The following is a 16,577-nucleotide window of genomic DNA, read 5'->3' as shown; positions in this document are numbered from 1 at the left end:
GGGGGCACAGCACGGCTGGTGCCAGCCTGTATTTTGGGGAACCCCCCCTCCCCAAGCTCCCTGCGAGGATCTGCTTCTCCGGACAATTTTTTTACAGTGACTGAGACGATGGGGGGCAGGCGGGGGGCAGCCAGGCTGAATGTACCCCTAGCCCCCCATATCTCCCCCCTGCACCCTTCCCCCCACACGGGAGTTTGCTGAAACTCTGTCTTGTGCCAAATCCAATCTAGGGGGGGGCCGTGAGCTATGGCGTGTGGGGGGGGCTCAGACTGGATCCTGCTCTGGGACCCTGCCCCCAGGGCAGGGGGGGTCCTGGGATTGGTTCACCCCCTCCCCCCCGGTTTGTTTAACCCTTTGTGTCTCAAGTTCTATAACTCATCAGCAATGGGGGGGGTCCCCCCCAATCAGCCCTGCCCCCCCCATGGAATGTAGCCCCCAAAGCTGCCACCCGCTTTCCCCCTGCTGGTGCCAGATGCTGCCCAATGGATGGACTCATGGAAAAGGGGGGGGGTCATTGTACAGACCCCCCTTCATCAACACCCCCCCCCGGGGCATGCACCGTGACCGAGGATGGAGCCGCCACCCCCCCCCCCCTCCTGTGAAACTGGGGCACCAGGTCCAGCAGGGCAATGAGGTGGGAAGGGAGGTTTTTTTACAGGTCGACTGCGCACTGGTTTGTACTGGGAGCACACCCGGAAGACCCTGGGCTCAGGCAGGCAGCTACTGGTTCTTACTGGGGTTGGCGGGGGGGTCACCACTGGTTTATACTGGGCGCACAGAGTTACAGAGCCGGGGGGGGGGGTCTTTCCCCAGCCATTGATCTCCATGACAGGATCAGTCCCACGGGCCCATCGACCCCCAGTACCCCACCCCCCTCCCTGCCCCCCAGTCAGCCCCATGGGCCCATCTACCCCCCAGTGTGCTGCCCCCTTGACCTGCCCCACAGACCCATCGCGCCTGGGACCAGCTGTGTGCGAAGTGGGGCTGGGCCTGGGTTTGACCAGTGCTCGCCAGCGCACGTTTCTGGATCTGTTTGTCATTAAAGGGGGGGGCCCTCCCAAGGACTGAGCCTCCCCCCCCCCACCCCGGCAGCTGCCGAAGAAGGACGTGTCTGTAAATACGGGGCCACAGGCAGGTGCCCGGTGTCCTGGCCGGCGCCACCTTCGGCCTGCTCCTGAGTTGCCAAAATGAACAAAGAGATTAAAAAAGAGAGAACGTTAAAACCCACGTCTCCCTGCCCGAGCGAGCGAGCGAGTCACTGGGGGGGCTTGACAAATGGCTGGGGGGGGCGAGATTGGGGGGGGGGGTCAAAGTGTGGGGGATGGCTGGAGATGGGTTTTGGTGAGGGGAGCTGGAAGGAAGGAGGGGGGCTGGCTGGCTGGGCAGAGGGGTGCATGGGGGGGCTGGTTGGCTGGGCAGAGGGGTGCATGGGGGGGCTGGAGGGGTAGAAGGGTCCGGTGCCAATTTCCTGGTGCCCAGCTCTGTGTCGCTCCCCCTGCGTGGGGCAGCTCCAGTCCCAGCCCCCAGGGCACAGCGTTGCCCCCCCGATTCGGTGAGAGGCGAGGCCCTGGGGCGGGATTTAAATTAAACTTTATTAATAGTCGGGTCAGAGGCAGCGTTTTCCAAACTACAGCCCGACCTGCCCGGCTCACCCCAGCCCCCCCCCCCCTCAGGGCAGGGCTCGTCCTCTCCCACAGCGGGGGTGGCAGGGACGGACGGACAGACACGGACACACACAGAGCGTGGGGCGCGTCCCCTCCAGCGAGGGGCAGCAGGGACAGACAGCCAGGAGGACAGACGGACGTTTTAGTATCGGTCTAGGGGTAATTTCCACGGTCACTTCCAGGTTGGCTCCAACAGCCCCCTTGTCCCACCAGCCCCCCCCCTCCAGGGCCGCAGCCTGGCAGTGCTTCTCCCCCCCCCCCCCCGCATGGGATGGGAGGGGGGCGTCCATGGCTCTGTTTGATGCAGTTCTGCATGCAGCGTCCCCCCACCAACCATAGTCCAGCGGTGGAGGGGGGGGGTGGGGGGGATGCCAAGGCCCCACTAGACAGTCTCGGGGGTGGGGGGGGGGGGGCGGGAACAGTGAAGGCACTTTTCGGGGCGTCGGGTTCTTCCCACCAACCTGGGCAGCTTGTGTCAGCTGCAGGGGGGATGGAGATAGAGGGGGGCGGACACAGATGATGGACAGAGCCGTGGGTGGGGACAGACAGGTGTTGGGAGGGTTGATGGAGGGGGGGGGTGTAGAGGCGGTGTGGGGGGATGGATGGACCGACAGAGGAAGTGGGGGGATCAATGGATAGCTAGAGGGGTGTGGGAACAGACAGAGGTCTGGGGGGTGGATGGAAGGGGGGGTGGGAGAAGGCATGGATGGAAGGAGGGGTGGGGGACGGACGGGTAGCTAGAGGGTTACGTGGACGAAGTGGGAATTTGCTGTGATATTTTTGAGTCCCACGTTTGCCTCCGTTTCCCTCTGCGCTTTGCACAGCTCCCGCCGCAGGGTTAAAAAGCTGCTCTCAGGACAGAGCTGGTGCCTCGGGGTGCAGGGTCATGGAGCCGTCCCACGGTGGGGTGAACAGGACCTGAAAGCCACCCCGCTCACTGGAGGACCCAGAAAGCCAATGGGAGCCACCAGGCCCAGGGAACGGCAGGGCTGGGTCCGACCCATGGTCCCGTCCCCGCCAGTGGCTGGGTCAGGTGCTTCATGGGGAATGAAAAGAAGAGGGCAATTGCCGCCTGATCCGTCCCGTCGTCCTGTCAGAGGTTTCGAGATGCCCAGAGCCTGGGGTTGCCTCCCTGCCCATCTTGGCTAATAGCCACGGCTGGGCCTATTCACCAGGAACTGCCCTTCCCAGCATCCCCCAGCAGTGAGTTCCCCAGGTTGGCGGCGGGCTGGGTGAAGTCCTTCCCTAGATCGGATTTAAACCTGCTGCCTATTGACTTCAGCGGGTGCCCCCTGGTTCGTGTGTCACGGGAAGGGGCAAATAACCCTGCCCTGCTCGCTGTCTCCACCCCAGTCCCGGTTTTATAGCCCTCCATCACATTCTCCCGCTCCCTTTATCGCCTCTTTTCCAAGCTGATCAGTCCATCCTTCGAATCACGCCTCCTACGGCCCCTGCTCCGTCCCCCTCACTGGTTTTGTTGCCCCTCTCCACTGCCAACACATCTTTTTTGAGATGGGGTGAGCAGATCGGCACAGGGCCGTGAAGGGGCGGGCACACCGTGGATTGATCGAGCGCCATTAGGATATTTTCTGTCTGATTCTCGCTCCCTTTCCTAACGGTTCCTAACATCCTCTCACCTTTTTTTTTGAGGCCGCTGCACGCCGAGCAGCTGTTTGCAGAGCACCAGCCACGCCGACGCCAGGCTCCCTCTAGGGTGGGACCCGCTCACCGAGATGCCACCCTTTGGAGTTGGGATTGAGGGTTGCCAGTGTGCATCACTTCACATTGACCCACGCTGAATTTCCTCTGCCGGTGGGTCGGCCGGTTTAGCGAGATCCCTTTGGATCTGCCATGGCCCTTACGCTCCTGGGTCGTTTCGGATCAGCTGCAAATTTCGGCTCACGCTTCGTCCCCTGCTCCGGATCATTTCTGAGTACGTTGCACAGCCCCGGTCCCAGGACACAGCCCAGGGGGGACCCGCTCTTTACCTCGCCCCCGTCTCACAACTTGACCCTTTATTCCTACCCTTCGTCGCCCGCCTTTTAACCAGTCACTGCGCCTTGGCAGACCTTCCCGCTTCTCCCCTGCCCGCCCACGTTGCTTGGGGAGAGACCCTGTCCGAGGTTTTCTGGAAGGCCCGGGACGCTAGCCCCAGCAGAGGTCTCTTGGGCAAGGCAGGATTTCCCTTCCCAGGCGCTGCGCTGACTCTTCCCCCTCAAGCCACTTTCAGCCACGTGTCTGACCCTTCTTCTCCTTCCTCGCCTTTCACCCACTCAAGCTGGGCTTCAAAATCGGCCTCCCCTCAGCCGCCCTTAAACCAGCCGATCTCAGCTTAAATCAGGGCAATTCACCCCAACAAGCCGACTCTCCAAACCCGTGAGCCCAGCAGGGGATGACGCGGCAGCAGGGGGTGTGGTGAGAGACAGCCGGCCCCTGGGACGGACAGAGGGACACCCGGGTGGGACACAGAGCAGGATGGATGATGTCATAACCTGGGCGTCTCTGTGCGAACCTCAGGGCTCCCCGCACGGCGCCCGGGTGGCTAATGAACCTGCTGTGACTGGGGACTGCCACCGGGGGGCCCTGCAGGGTGTGACGGGCTCCCCAGGTGTCTGGCTGGGCCAGCCCCACTAGGCAGCGCTCCCGAGGGGGGAGCAGGGCTAGAGCCCAGGCACTCGGTCTCGGGGGGAGAGGCGGAGTGGCACCCCAGGGGGTCCGGCACTGACAGTCTCCTATTTAAAAGCTGGGGTGTAGCACCCGTCCTGGGGAGCTGGGACAGATGGATGCAGGGGGGACGGATAGAGGGGTGCAGGGGGGACAGACAGACAGACATGCAGCCCACAGAAGTCGTCTCTCTAGGGCAGGCACAGCCTGCAGGGGGTGCTGCTATCCCCGGAGTCGGCCTCTCCCTTTCCCTTCTCCCCACCTTCCCGCTGCCCTGCACACCCCCAGCCCCATGTCCCCAGGCGCTCTGGCCCCCCCTCCCACCCCCGGGCCCAGCTCTGGCCCCTCGCCCCACTGCCATCCTCCAACTGGCGCCTCCGCCCTTGCCCCGCCTTGCTCGCTCGCCACCCTCCATTTCTGCTCTTGCCCCCAGCCGCTCCCTCCGTCGCAGGCGTCGCCGGCGGGATTCGAACCCCGGCCCCACAGCCCAGCCCCCGCAGCAGGGCTGCGCTTCTGCGAAGTAGCCACTAGAGGGAGCCGCAGGCTGCACTGAGATGGCCCCCCCGCCCCCCCGGTTCCCCAGTCCTTCCCAGGGTGGGTGGGGGTGATCCTGGCATCTCTCCCTCCGGGGGCAGATCGGCGGGCCCGGGGAGGGGGGGTCTCACTGGATCAGCGGGGCCGACCGGTCGTTGGTCACCGTCCGCTTCAGCCGGACGTGAGCGAAGGGGTTAGACCTGGGGGAGAGAGAGGGGGCAGGGGTCACGGGGCCTCATTGGCTCGTGGGAGCTGGGCGGGGGGGTGTAAATCCTGGCGCTAGGGCCCGGGGTGGGGGGGGAAATCTGATGGGAGGGTGAATTCCAGGTCTAGGGCCCCAGGGTGGGGGGTTGGGAGGGTGAATTCCAGGTCCAGAGCCCTGAGGTGGGGTGGAGCTGTGGGGCGTGAACACAGGGGCCAGAGTCCCAGGGGTGGGGGGGGGCCGGGTGAATTGCGGGGCGCGGACCTCACGGCTCTCACCTGGATGGGGAGGAGTTCGGGGCGCTCCCAAATTCGTTGGCTAGCTGGGAAGAGGAAGGAGAGAACCAGATTAACCAGAGGGGCAGACTGGGGAGGGCCGGGGAGATGGGCACGTGGGGGGGGGGGGTCACCGGACTGGCCCTGAAATGCTCACGCTGGCCCGCAGAGGGGACCGTGGGAGGTCCTCAGCCGGGCCACCAAAAGAGTGGTCGAGGTACCGTGCCCAGCCACGGCTCCCGCGACTACGACCTGCCAGGACCCCTGTGCCCCCCCCGGGCCCGGCTGGCATGCCGGATGCTGGGTGCATGGGGTGGGGGGGTCTCAAGGGCCGGGGCATGCCCAGGGGCCGGGCGGCAGGCTCCAGATCTCGGGGGGTGCTAGGGGAAGGAGCCGCGCCCCCGGAAGGAACCGAGGGGCGGCAGGATCCAGCGAGCCGGGAAGCTACACCCCGCTCACCTGCGACAGGTCGGGGCTCATCAGGCTGTAGGGGCGCTGGCGGAAGGCACTGGGGCGGGGGGAGGGGGCGTAGCGCAGAGCGGCCCCCCCGCGCCCCGCCTCCGGGCTGGGGGCCAGGCACCCCGCTTTGTCCAACGTCCCCGTGCTGCTGCTGTTGAGTTTGCTCAGCGGGAAGCTGGGGGGAGGGGGAAGGTGGGGTTAAGGCGGGGTAGGTGTAGTGCCAGGACCTGGGCCTGCCCCCCACTGCATGACCCCCCCCCACACCTCCATGTACCCCACATCCTGCCACTAGCTCACCACCAACCCCTCCCCCATCCCGCTGTGCCCCTTGCCCCCCCAGGACTCCTGTATTTTACCCCCATCCCCCCACTCCTCTTCCTACCCATGGCTATCCACCCCCAACCCAGCACCACTTCCTGGCCCACACCGAGGGGCACCAGGTGTCCCGATTTTATAGGGATAGTCCCGATATTCGGGGCTTTTTCTTATATAGGCGCCTATGACACCCCCCCCCCCCCAGCCCCGTCTCATACTTGCTATCTGCTCACCCTATGGGCTTCCCTCCCCGCCACGCTCCCCCTCCAACCAAGTGACACGCCCAGCCCCCAGCTCACCTGCCGTGGGGTTTCTCGGGGCTCTCGGCGGTGGGGACGGGCCGGGTGTAGGAGAAGGGGAACCAGCCTTTCCTGGGGGCGGCGGAAAGCGGAGGTCAGGCAGGACGGAGCCACAGACACACACGGACCCTCCCCCAAGAGGCAGCTGAGGTCACAGCCCCATGGAGGCCAGCGAGGGCCCCGGCCGGATCCGACCCAGTCGGGGGGACCCACAGCCCGGACTCAGTCCAGGGACTTGGAACCCAGGACCCCGGCTCCATCATCCCTGGGGAGTAGGGCCTAGGGGTTAGAGCCAGGACTCCTGGGTTCTCTCCCCGGCTCTGGGAGTGGAGTGGGGTCTAGTGGTGAGGGCGGGGGCGGGGAGCTCACATGTGCGTGCCCTCGTTCTCCCCGTAGTGCCAGCCGTCCCGGGCCTCGGTCACTAGCAGCGCGATGACGTCCCCCTCCTGGAAGTTGAGCAGGGTGCTGTTCTCGCCAGCGGCGTGGGAGAATACGGCCTGGACCCGGCGCTGCTCGGCCCGGGGGGGCGGCCCTGCCAACGGCCCGATCCGTGGCAGGGTCTTGTTCTCCGCTGGGGAGTGGGAGAAGAGGAGGAGTCAGGCTGGGGAGTCCCCCGACCCCAGAGAGGGGCTGAGAGACAGGCAAGGGTGCCCCTGGGGGGAATGCATGGGGGGTGGATCCTGGGGGGTATGGATAAAAGCTGGCTTAGGGGAGGGCGTTCTGCATGACTGGCCAGGAACCAGCTGAGCCCCTCCCCCTCCGGCCCCCCCCCAAATCCCGTCCCAGCCCGGGCCGGGTCAGTCCAGGATACAAAATTGGGACAAACTGCTCAAAGCCAGACTTTTTAATTGGCTTAGGCTGGGCGCAACGCCCAGCCCGGAATGCGTCAGGGAGCCTGGAAACTGACTGGCGGGGCTGGGACCACCCCACTCCGGGCTCACACGTGAGATGAGCTGGCCAGACTCAGCCCGACCGCCCAGCCGGCTGGCTAGTAGGACACTTACCGAGGGTGGCGAGGCGGGTCTCGGCGGAGGCTTTGCGGGGGATGGGCAGGGTGCAGGAGTAGCCGTCACTGGCCCTGGGCGGTGGGGGGGTCTGCGTGGCCGGGGCGGGCTGCGGGGCCGGCAGGCCCAGCGGGGCGGTGAGGGGCTCGCTGGGGGGTGGGTGCCCCAGGTCACGGGATCCCCGGGTGCGGTGGGAGTCGCCGTTGGGGAGGGGCGTCACTTCCTGCAGGGAAGGGCGCTGCAAAGGGAGAGATGTGGGGGCGGGAGGAGGACTCTGGTTACTGGGGATCGGGGTCATCCTCCCGGCTGGGCATGGGGGACCCCGGAGTCCAAGTTGCCATCCCAGGGGTTCTGCCCTTACAGAATGGACCCAGGAGTCCGGGTCGCCGTCCCAGCTGGGGATGGGGACCCAGGAATCCAGGTCGCTGCCAGGGGGACCTGACCCCTCTCCTGCAGTGCCCAAGTCACCCTCCCTGTCGGAGAGGGGGACCCAGGAGTCCGGGGTCTCTCTGGAGACCGGGCCGGCGACCGCGCCCCACCCCTGGCCCGTGGGCGGAGACGTACGTGGTTGAGAGCCAGCCCCGCCCCCCCCAGCAGGGGCGCCAGCTCGGGGGGCACCTCCAGGGGCTGGGGGGCGGGCAGCGGGTCGGAGACGGCGGGCGCGGCAGGGCTGTTGGCTGTCTGCTTCACCAGGGCCAGGGCGCGCTCGGGCAGGCGGGTGGGCTGGACGCAGGACTGCTGCCAGCCGGGCAGCTTGGCGCCCAGCAGCTCCTTCACCTGCGGGTGACAGAGAGGGGTGGGGCGGGATGTGGGGCCTGCCGTGCCATGGGGCTCCCAATGCCTCCCCCCACCCGCCCCGAGGAGCCCCCATGGGGGCCCCACAACCAGGGCCCCACACAGGAACTACTGGCCATCTCCCCAACATGGAGCCCGTGCTGCCCTCTGCGCCCCCCGTCCCCCCGGGGCTCGCCCGCACTGCCCCCCACCAGGGTCCCCCTGCTCCTCTGGGGCCCACAGGACAGAAGGATACAGGCGGCATCCCACTAGGGGGACTCTTTGTGGGGGCGGAGGTGTACGGGTGTGCATTCCCCCCCACAGAGGGTGGAGGGATACAGGGGGGAAGGATACAGCACATGCATGCCCCCACCCCACAGCGGGCGGAGGGATGCATGTCCCCTCCCCACAGCGGGTGGAGGGATACGGGGCGGAGGGATGTCGCCTCTCCCCAGCAGGTGGAGGGATATGGGGTGGAGGGATACAGAGCGTGCGTCCCCTCTCCCCACAGTGGGTGGAGGGATACGGGGCGGAGGGATATGGGGTGCGCATCCCCTCTCCCCAGCGGGCGGAGGGATACGGGGCGGAGGGATCCCGCGGGGGGCGACTCACCTTGGCGTGGTAGGCACTGACGTGTTTGGACACGGCGCACTGGCGATCCACCAGGAAGGAGTACCGGCGGCGCTCCTCGGTCAGGGCCGCCTTGTATCCCTCCGCCACGAAGCGGTCCAGCTCGCTCTGCTTGGCACTCATCACCTCCACGTACTGGGGTGGGGGAGGTGGAGAGAAAATAGTCCCAAGGGGGGGGTCAGAGCGTGCGTGTGGGGCGTTCGAATCACGCCAACATCAGCTCCTGTCACCGCAGAGCTGGGCTCGATACCAGCCCCGCATCGGACCCAGATAATCCCCCCAGATCAGACCCTAACGACCCATATTAGATTCGGCGGGGGAAGGGTTAACCCCCCCCCCCCCCACACACACACCCCTGCTCCCTTCCCCATAGCAGGCCCCGGTGGGGGAAGGGTTACTGCCACCCCCCCTTGCCCAGCCCCCCTCCCCCCGCAGCCTGTAGAATGGGGGCCGTGACCCCGAAGTAATGGTTCCCCAGGCAATGGGTGCTGACAAAGGGGGGCCTGCCGGAGCCAAGGCGGGGAGGAGCCTGCGCCTGACATGCTAATGAGGGGGGAGGGGAGTGAGCGGCAGGGGGGGGGGATCCTCAAGTGGGGGGCACAGAGCTTCAGGGGGGCAGAACTCAGAGACTATTCCACAGTGTGTCTCCCCTCCGCGCAGGCAGCCCCCGCTTAGCGTCTGCCCCCTGTGCAGTCACCCCCTCCCAGTATTCCCCCCCCATGCAGGCAACCCCCCCAGCCACCCATGCAGGCAGCCCCCCCTTAGCGTCTCCCCCGTGCAGTCGTCCCCCCCAGTACCTCCCCCCCCATGCAGTCACCCCCCCCAGCCGCCCTGTGCAAGCTGCCCCCGCTTAGCATCCCCCCCCGTGCAGAGACACACCCCCAGTGTCTCCCCCCCCAGCGCACATCGTCATCCCCCCCTACCCCTCCCCGCCTTGTCCATGCACCCAAAGCCCCTTATGGAGATTAGGGTCCCAGGCACCAGCCGGTCAAAGAATGTTAAACCCCTTTGGCTCCCGCCCGCGCCCCACGCCGCCTTTCTCAAGACAGCCACGCCCGCCTCTGCCCGCCGGGGGCGCCGTGGGGAGCGGGGCGGGGGAATTCCTGCGCTGCCCCCGCCCCGAACTCCCTCCGGCTCCGGCTCCGACATCCTGCCGCAGCTTCCGGCCGGACGTGACAGCCCCTCGCCGGAGCCTGGACGATCTCATTGTTTCTCAAACTCTGCCCCTCGCTGCCAGGGCCCCCTTGGGGGGAGCGGCGGGGGGGGGGGTGTGTGTGCGGCCTGGGGTCTTCTCTGCCCCCTCCTCGCCCCAGTCAGTCCCAGCTCAGCCTGCCCTGGAGATAGAGACGCTTTGCCCGGTGCCCACACGGACGGTGCGTACAGCGGGTGTGTGCCCGCGCCGGCGGGGCCGGGGTGCGTCTGTCGCCCATGCCCGCGAGCGTACCGCCTGGGCGTCCGGCCCACGTCTACGGCGGGCCGGCCAGTGTCGCTGGTGCACGCCGCGTGCGTGAGCGCCGTCCGGGTGTTAGCCGCTCTCGCCCGCGGGCCGGCGTGCTCCGCACTCGAACCCGTGCAGAGCGTGAGCTGGCCGGTGCACGTGGCGTGTGCTGGCGTGTGACTCGGCAGGAGCGGGAACACGAGTGTGTGTGGGGCGGCAGGGGGCGTGTCTCGGCTGTGGGGCAGTCCCCCGTCCTCAGCCTGCTCCCAGATTAAGTGCCAGCCCCACACTCGCTGTCCCCCACTGTATTTACCCTCCAGAGCTCTCTGCCCCCTGGTAGTCCCTCCTCCTCCCTGGCATCGCCTGGACCCCTCCCTGAGCAGCCCCTGCCCCCCCGGCAGCCCCCCCCCCTCACCTGCACCTCGCGGTCCCCGTATTTCTGGGGGTTCTTGCTGCTCTGGCATTTCTTGCGCAGTTTCTTCAGCTCGGCCTGGCACTTCTCGATGGCGTCCGCCTTGGCGCGGTGCTCGCTCTGGTACTTCTTCAGGGTGGCCTGCCGGGGGGGCCGGAGAGTGGCAGTCAGCTCGCCTGGGGGATGGGTCGGGGGGGGGGGAGGGGAACGGGGACGACTCCCCAGGACCCTAAGCAAGGCCTGCCCGGTCTGCGCGGTGCCTGGCACGACAGACGACCCCCAGATCTCGGTCGGGTGGTGGGTGGGTCTGTGCAGCGCCATGGGGGCCACACCCAAATCTGGGTCACGTGAGGGGCATCCGTGCAGCACCAAGCACCACGGGGACCCTAATCTGTGTCTGAACTTATGACTGGCACCACTGGGGAAACTGAGGCACCCGGTTACGAGGAAGAGCCCAGAGATGTCAAGTGCCTTTCACAGCCGCAATGGGCAGAACCCTGGGGGGGAGGAATTGGAAAGAGGGAAGGGGGGGGGGCACATGGGCCCCTGGGCCTGGGGGGAGAGGGGGAAATGGGGGGCACACAGGGCCTCAGGCACTGGGGCCTGCCGGGAGCCCCTGAAATGGAGGTGGATAGGAGCAGGGGAGGGGACTGGAGGGAGCATCTTGGGGTTCGGTGGGCGACTAGGGGTGCAGGGAGGAGTGGGGGGGTTGGAGAGGTGCAGACGCGCTGGGCTGGGTGGGGGCAGGGCTGGGGGGCCGTGTGTGTGTGGGGGGGGGCTGGGGGGGGGTCTCACCAGCAGGTACTTGACATCCAGCTCCAGTTTCTGCTCCAGCTGGGCCAGCAGCTCTGAGTGGAAAAGTTTCAGCTGCGAGCGGGCGGGACAAAGGCGGGGGGGGGTGTGAGAGGGGGACAGCGAGCGAGGGATCCTCTCCCCCCCCCCACCCCGGGGACCTGCCCCTCAACCCCCATGGGAACTCCTCCTCCTCCTCCTCCCTCGCGCCTCCCACCACCCCCCCCCTCGTGTCACCCCAACCCTCCCGGTATCCCGTTCCCCCCCCGCCCGGCTGAGAACGCAGCCCTCCCCCCGCCGTTCCCCAGCAGCGAGGGGGTCAGGGTGGGGGGGGGGGGTCTCGATGTGGGGGGCTGAGAAGGCAGTGAGGGCGGGTGGGCGGCACCTCAGGGCATTGGGGAAGTGGCGGACCACTTGGGGGCAGGGGAGGGGGGCGTGGGGGAGACCAGGGGGCTGGGGAGGGAGGGGATAATGTGACTGGGGGGACTGAGGGGACATGGGGGGGCTGAAAGGACTGGGGGGGGTACTCACAGTTTCCTCCAGCTGCACCTGGATCTGGCGATGCACCTCCGCCATCTGGAACAGGGTGTCCCCTGGGGGGGGCAAATGGGCAGGGGAACAGGTGTGTGTGTGTGGGGGGGTGTTAATCTATCCCATAATCCCCTGCTGTGCAAAAGGGCCCGGCCCCGTCTCCCTCCCCCAACCCCGCACTCACAGGCCCTCGCTCACCATTTCCACACGCGTGTGATCACGCCCCCCCCCCCCCATGAAGAGGCATGGCCCACACACAAGCCCTGCGCTCTCACACCAGCCTTGGCGTGCGGGGCCGGCTCCCCCCCGCCCGTCCCACGGGCTCCCAGCGTTCACCCCCACACTACCCTGCAACTCGCACCTGCACCTCGCTGGGTCCAGGGCACAGGCGTGCATCACATCCCAACCTGGCCCAATCTGTGTGTGTGTGCACGCACACCCCTCCTCCCACAATCCGCACACCCCCACGCTCAGATCTTGCACAATGTTTATACACACACACACACACACACACACACCCGCACCGCTTGTGACACACACCCTGACAGTGTGCACGCAATCCCCCACTCACCCTCTGCCCAACGCGCACACACACAATCGAGTCTCCGGCCCAGAGGCAATCAGAGGGACACAATCCCCCCTTCACCCCCTCACTCCACCCCAATCCCCCCCTTGAATGCCCCCCCCCGAGCCCCCTCTTCCCCCAAGCAGTAGGTCGCACCCTGGGGGAGGGGGAATTTGGACCCTGGGAGCAGAGCAGGGGGAGAATGGGAAAGGCGGGGGGGGGGGGGAGTGACAGCCCCCAGGCCCAGCCGCCCCCCAGGGCAGGGGGGGACGGTTGCTAAGCAAGGCGAAGGGGGACAAGGCTTTGAGCTATGGGAGTTGGGGGGGCAGATTCTCAGGCCACAGACACATCCCCCCCCCCAGCCCCAATCTGTGAAGCCGGCCCAGCCCCGATGGAGGAGGGGTGGCGGGAGGAAACTGCAGCTTCCAGCAGGAAAACAGCATCTTCCTGCCGAAGGAAACCCCCAACCCGGGGATCCCAGCGCAGGAGGGGAGGGGGCGGGATGCTGGGTAGATGGGCCCGTGGCTCTGATCCAGGGGGGCAGGGAGGGGGCGGGATGCGGGGGTAGACGGGCCCGTGGCTCTGCCGGAGGGGGCAGGGTAGATGGGCCCGTGGCTCTGATCCAGGGGGGCAGGGAGGGGGCGGGATGCCGGGTAGACGGGCCCGTGGCTCTGATCCGGAGCAGACGACGCGAGCCCCCCCCCAGCTCTCTCCCCAGGCGTCACCTACCCAGCTCCTTGGACCCTTGACTGTCGCTGGCCAATTCCCCCAGCTTCACCAGGGCATCAAAATAGCCCTTGGCCGCTACCGTCACCCCTGCCGGGAGAGAGGGAGGGACAGAGACATTGACACGGAGGGAGGGGGCGCAGGCCCCGATCCGGCCCCAGGGCGGGGGGCTGGCTGGTGGGGGGGAGGAGGGGATCAGTGGGGCAATCACTACTTACCTGCGAGTGCTTTCTGGTAACTCTTCCCCATCGTGACAAAACTCCTCAGGCTGGGGTTGAACTGGTCCAGGATCACCTGCACCAAACAGGGGGGCAGTCGCACCCTACACATCTCATATTATCGCCCTGGGGCACGGCGCGGAGGCTGTTTAGGCGGGGACCCCTCACCCGGTGCTGACATGCGGCTGCCTCTGGGGTGGGGCTAGTTAGATGGGCACCCCTCGTCCGGCACTGGGATGAGGCCCCTCTGGGGTGGGGCGCTGGCAGTACAGAGCTGGGGTGGGGCAGGATTTACATGGTATCAGCCCAAGATATTTTGTTCCTGAGCCGCGTGACAGTTCGAGGGGTGAGTGTGGGGATAAAAGTGGGGAGAGATGGACGGATACGGGGAGTGTCTGGAGAGGAGAGGACGGGCGGGGTGCGGATGGATGGAGGGGTGAGTATGGGGACAGACAGAGGGACGGACGATGAGGGCTGCAGGGGGAGTGATGGACGGCTAGACAGAGGGGGTGGGTGGGTGGATGGATGGACAGATGGAAGGAGGGGTGAGTATGAGGATGGATGGACAGATGATGGGAGCTGCAGGGAGGGACAGACGGACACCATACTGAGCCCCTGACTCTGGTGCCTTTAATCTGCAGCAGGTGGCAGACGGGGCCAGCTGAGGGCGCCTGCCCCGGGCCTGGCCCCGCTGCCCCAGCAGGACGGCGGCTGGCTGGAGCGAAGGCCCCTGGTGCTGGGCCGCGGCCGGCTGCCAGCCCTTCCCTGCCCGGCACACGGGAGCCCAGCGCCGGATCAGCCAGGATCAGTCGGCTCAGCTCAATCGTTTTGGGGACAGCGGGTCGGGTGCAAAGACACTGTCCCCGGGGGGGGAGGGTCCCTGGGGAGGGGAGTGGTGTCTAGTGGTTAGAGCAGGGGGAGGCTGGGAGCCAGGACGCCTGGGTTCTCTCCCTGGCTGTGGGAGGGGAGTGGTGTCTAGTGGTTAGAGCAGGGGAGCTGGGAGCCAGGACGCCTGGGTTCTCTCCCTGGCTGTGGGAGGGGAGTGGTGTCTAGTGGTTAGAGCAGGGGGGAGGCTGGGAGCCAGGATGCCTGGGTTCTCTCCCTGGCTGTGGGAGGGGAGTGGGGTCTGGTGGTTAGAGCAGGGGAGAGGCTGGGAGCCAGGACGCCTGGGTTCTCTCCCTGGCTGTGGGAGGGGAGTGGGGTCTAGTGGTTAGAGCAGAGGGAGCTGGGAGCCAGGACGCCTGGGTTCTGTGCTACTGCAGTGGATCCACACACCCAGGCTTATGGCAGCTCCACAGGCTGAACTTTTAAAAATCAATGTCAGGGACAGCTGCCGCCCGACTGGGTGGAGATGGCGTCCCTGCCCCCTTACTTCCAGCCACTTCCGGTGTTCAGAAGAGACCCTACAATAACAAACCTGCGTGTGCGTGCTGCTTACAGCTCTGATGAGACACCCCCCTCCCCCCAACAACAAGCCGCACTGTCTAGCCCTGGGAGAGATCCTACAACACACATGCCAATAAAACCTGCCAGCCCCACTCCTGACTAGCTAGGACACGTGGACGTGTACCCAAGCAGCCCTACAATAACAACGCACCCTATGGAGGCCCTACGATAACAAACTAGCATGTGCTGCTATAGCTAGACAAACAGATGTCGGGGTGAGTACAGAGGACGGACAGATGGACTGATATACCTCTTGGAAAGATTAGACCCCCCCCCCAGGGGTGTGGCCGGGGCCCCCGGCGCTGGGGCTATTCCCTGCCCCCCAGACCCCACCGGGGGATGGATCTGAGAGGCATCTGGAGCCCAGCCCGGTTTCTCTCAGCTCCCACAGGCCGTTTCCCCGGGAACGATTTAGCCTTTAGAAAGAATCTGATCTGGCCAGAAATTGCAGCCGTTTCCCCCCCCCCCCCCTCAACTCGATCTAATCCCCCAAACTCCTGGTCAGCTGGGACAGGGGCTGGCAGGCTGGGGAGTCACACAAGAAGCAACCCCCTTGGGGGCTGACAACCTGTCCCAGAGGGACAACCCCAGAGATGGGGAGCTGCCTGGCGCGGGGTGAAAGGAGGGGTCCCAGAGCCGGGGTCCGGCTGGCGGAACTGGGGGGAGGACGATCAATAGATTAGACTGGGGGAGGGAGGGATGGGGGGGACGCCTACAGGGATGGAGGGGTGCAAAGAGGGGTGTGTATGGGGATGGATGGACGGAGGGATTCTATGATGGATGCGCCTGGTGATGGAGGGGGTGTGGGTGGACGGAGGGAACGGTGCAGGGTGGGTGTATGGGGATGAAGGGGGGAGTGGACAGCGACCCATCGCAGTGGGAGCTGGGCCTTGGAGGTCTCCCACATCACAGCTGGGCCAGCACCCCAGCCCAGAGGCCGTGGCGTCCACTCACATCCTTCCTGTTCAGCTAGAGCCCAGCGCCCGACCCTCCCCGCCGACGCCAGCCAAACCCGCCGGCGAGATGGGCAGGAAAGGGTCGCCCCCACTGCCCTGCCTACCGAACGGGTCCAAGCACCGGCAGGAGTCCTGATCTCCGCGGTGCAGGGTCACGCGGCCCTACGCTCCGGGAACAGCCGCCAGATGGACCTGGGGGGCTGAGTTCGGAACTCGGCCCCGCTGCAATCAGGGGTGACTCCGGATTGACCCCTGGGGGGCTGAGATCGGAACTCGGCCCCATTGCAATCAGGAGTGACTCCGGATTGACCCCATCCCCACATCCTTCCCCCACCCCCTCCCATCCATCCCCACACACGGGCCCATTCCCCCCCCCAAACACTTTCCCCAACTCTTCCCTGCCGGTGGAACAAAGGGCTCCGGGCTCCAGCGAGGGGGGGGCGGGGGGGTCGCAGGGAATGGGGCTGCGGGGGGGGGACGAAGGAGGGGCGCAGGGAGGAGGGGGCGGCGGGGGGCCGGGGGGGGGGCGCAGGGCTCACCCGATAGACACTCTCGGTGAGCCGGTTGACCTCGTCCGAGCGGGACATGCTGGCGCCGGGACCGGCCGGGAGCTCGGACGCAGCGAGCCCCGAGGCAGGGACCGCAGGGCGGGGGGGGGGAAGGGGCGGGTATC

The 16,577-nt window shown here is 66.6% G+C and overlaps 1 protein-coding gene across 2 annotated transcripts; it reads right to left on the bottom strand.

The window, feature by feature from the left end:
- Nucleotides 1-683: 683 nt before the first annotated feature.
- On the bottom strand, nt 684-16,554 carry LOC137155709 (BAR/IMD domain-containing adapter protein 2-like). Of its 2 annotated transcripts, none has more exons than XM_067552050.1 (14): nt 16,444-16,554; nt 13,503-13,578; nt 13,288-13,374; nt 11,994-12,055; nt 11,466-11,537; nt 10,674-10,811; nt 8,803-8,955; nt 7,981-8,193; nt 7,417-7,654; nt 6,782-6,983; nt 6,413-6,484; nt 5,799-5,973; nt 5,343-5,386; nt 684-1,174 (listed from the first exon to the last, which is right to left on the bottom strand). In XM_067552050.1, the coding sequence occupies exons 1-14, from the start codon at nt 16,489-16,491 to the stop codon at nt 835-837; spliced, it is 1,920 nt and encodes a 639-aa protein (XP_067408151.1). In that variant the 5' UTR covers nt 16,492-16,554; the 3' UTR covers nt 684-834. The 2 variants fall into 2 exon arrangements, with proteins under 2 accessions (XP_067408151.1, XP_067408152.1); XM_067552051.1 differs by lacking the exon at nt 684-1,174 and adding an exon at nt 1,574-5,062.
- Nucleotides 16,555-16,577: the final 23 nt, after the last annotated feature.

The sequence above is a fragment of the Emydura macquarii genome, unplaced genomic scaffold (assembly GCF_026122565.2).
Source record: "Emydura macquarii macquarii isolate MOO-44397 ecotype Brisbane River unplaced genomic scaffold, CSIRO-AGI_Emac_v2 contig_1386, whole genome shotgun sequence".
In the NCBI taxonomy this organism is placed as follows: Eukaryota; Metazoa; Chordata; order Testudines; family Chelidae; genus Emydura; species Emydura macquarii.
Note: the sequence above shows the minus strand (reverse complement) of the source record. Positions and strands in the feature narration are given on the sequence as shown.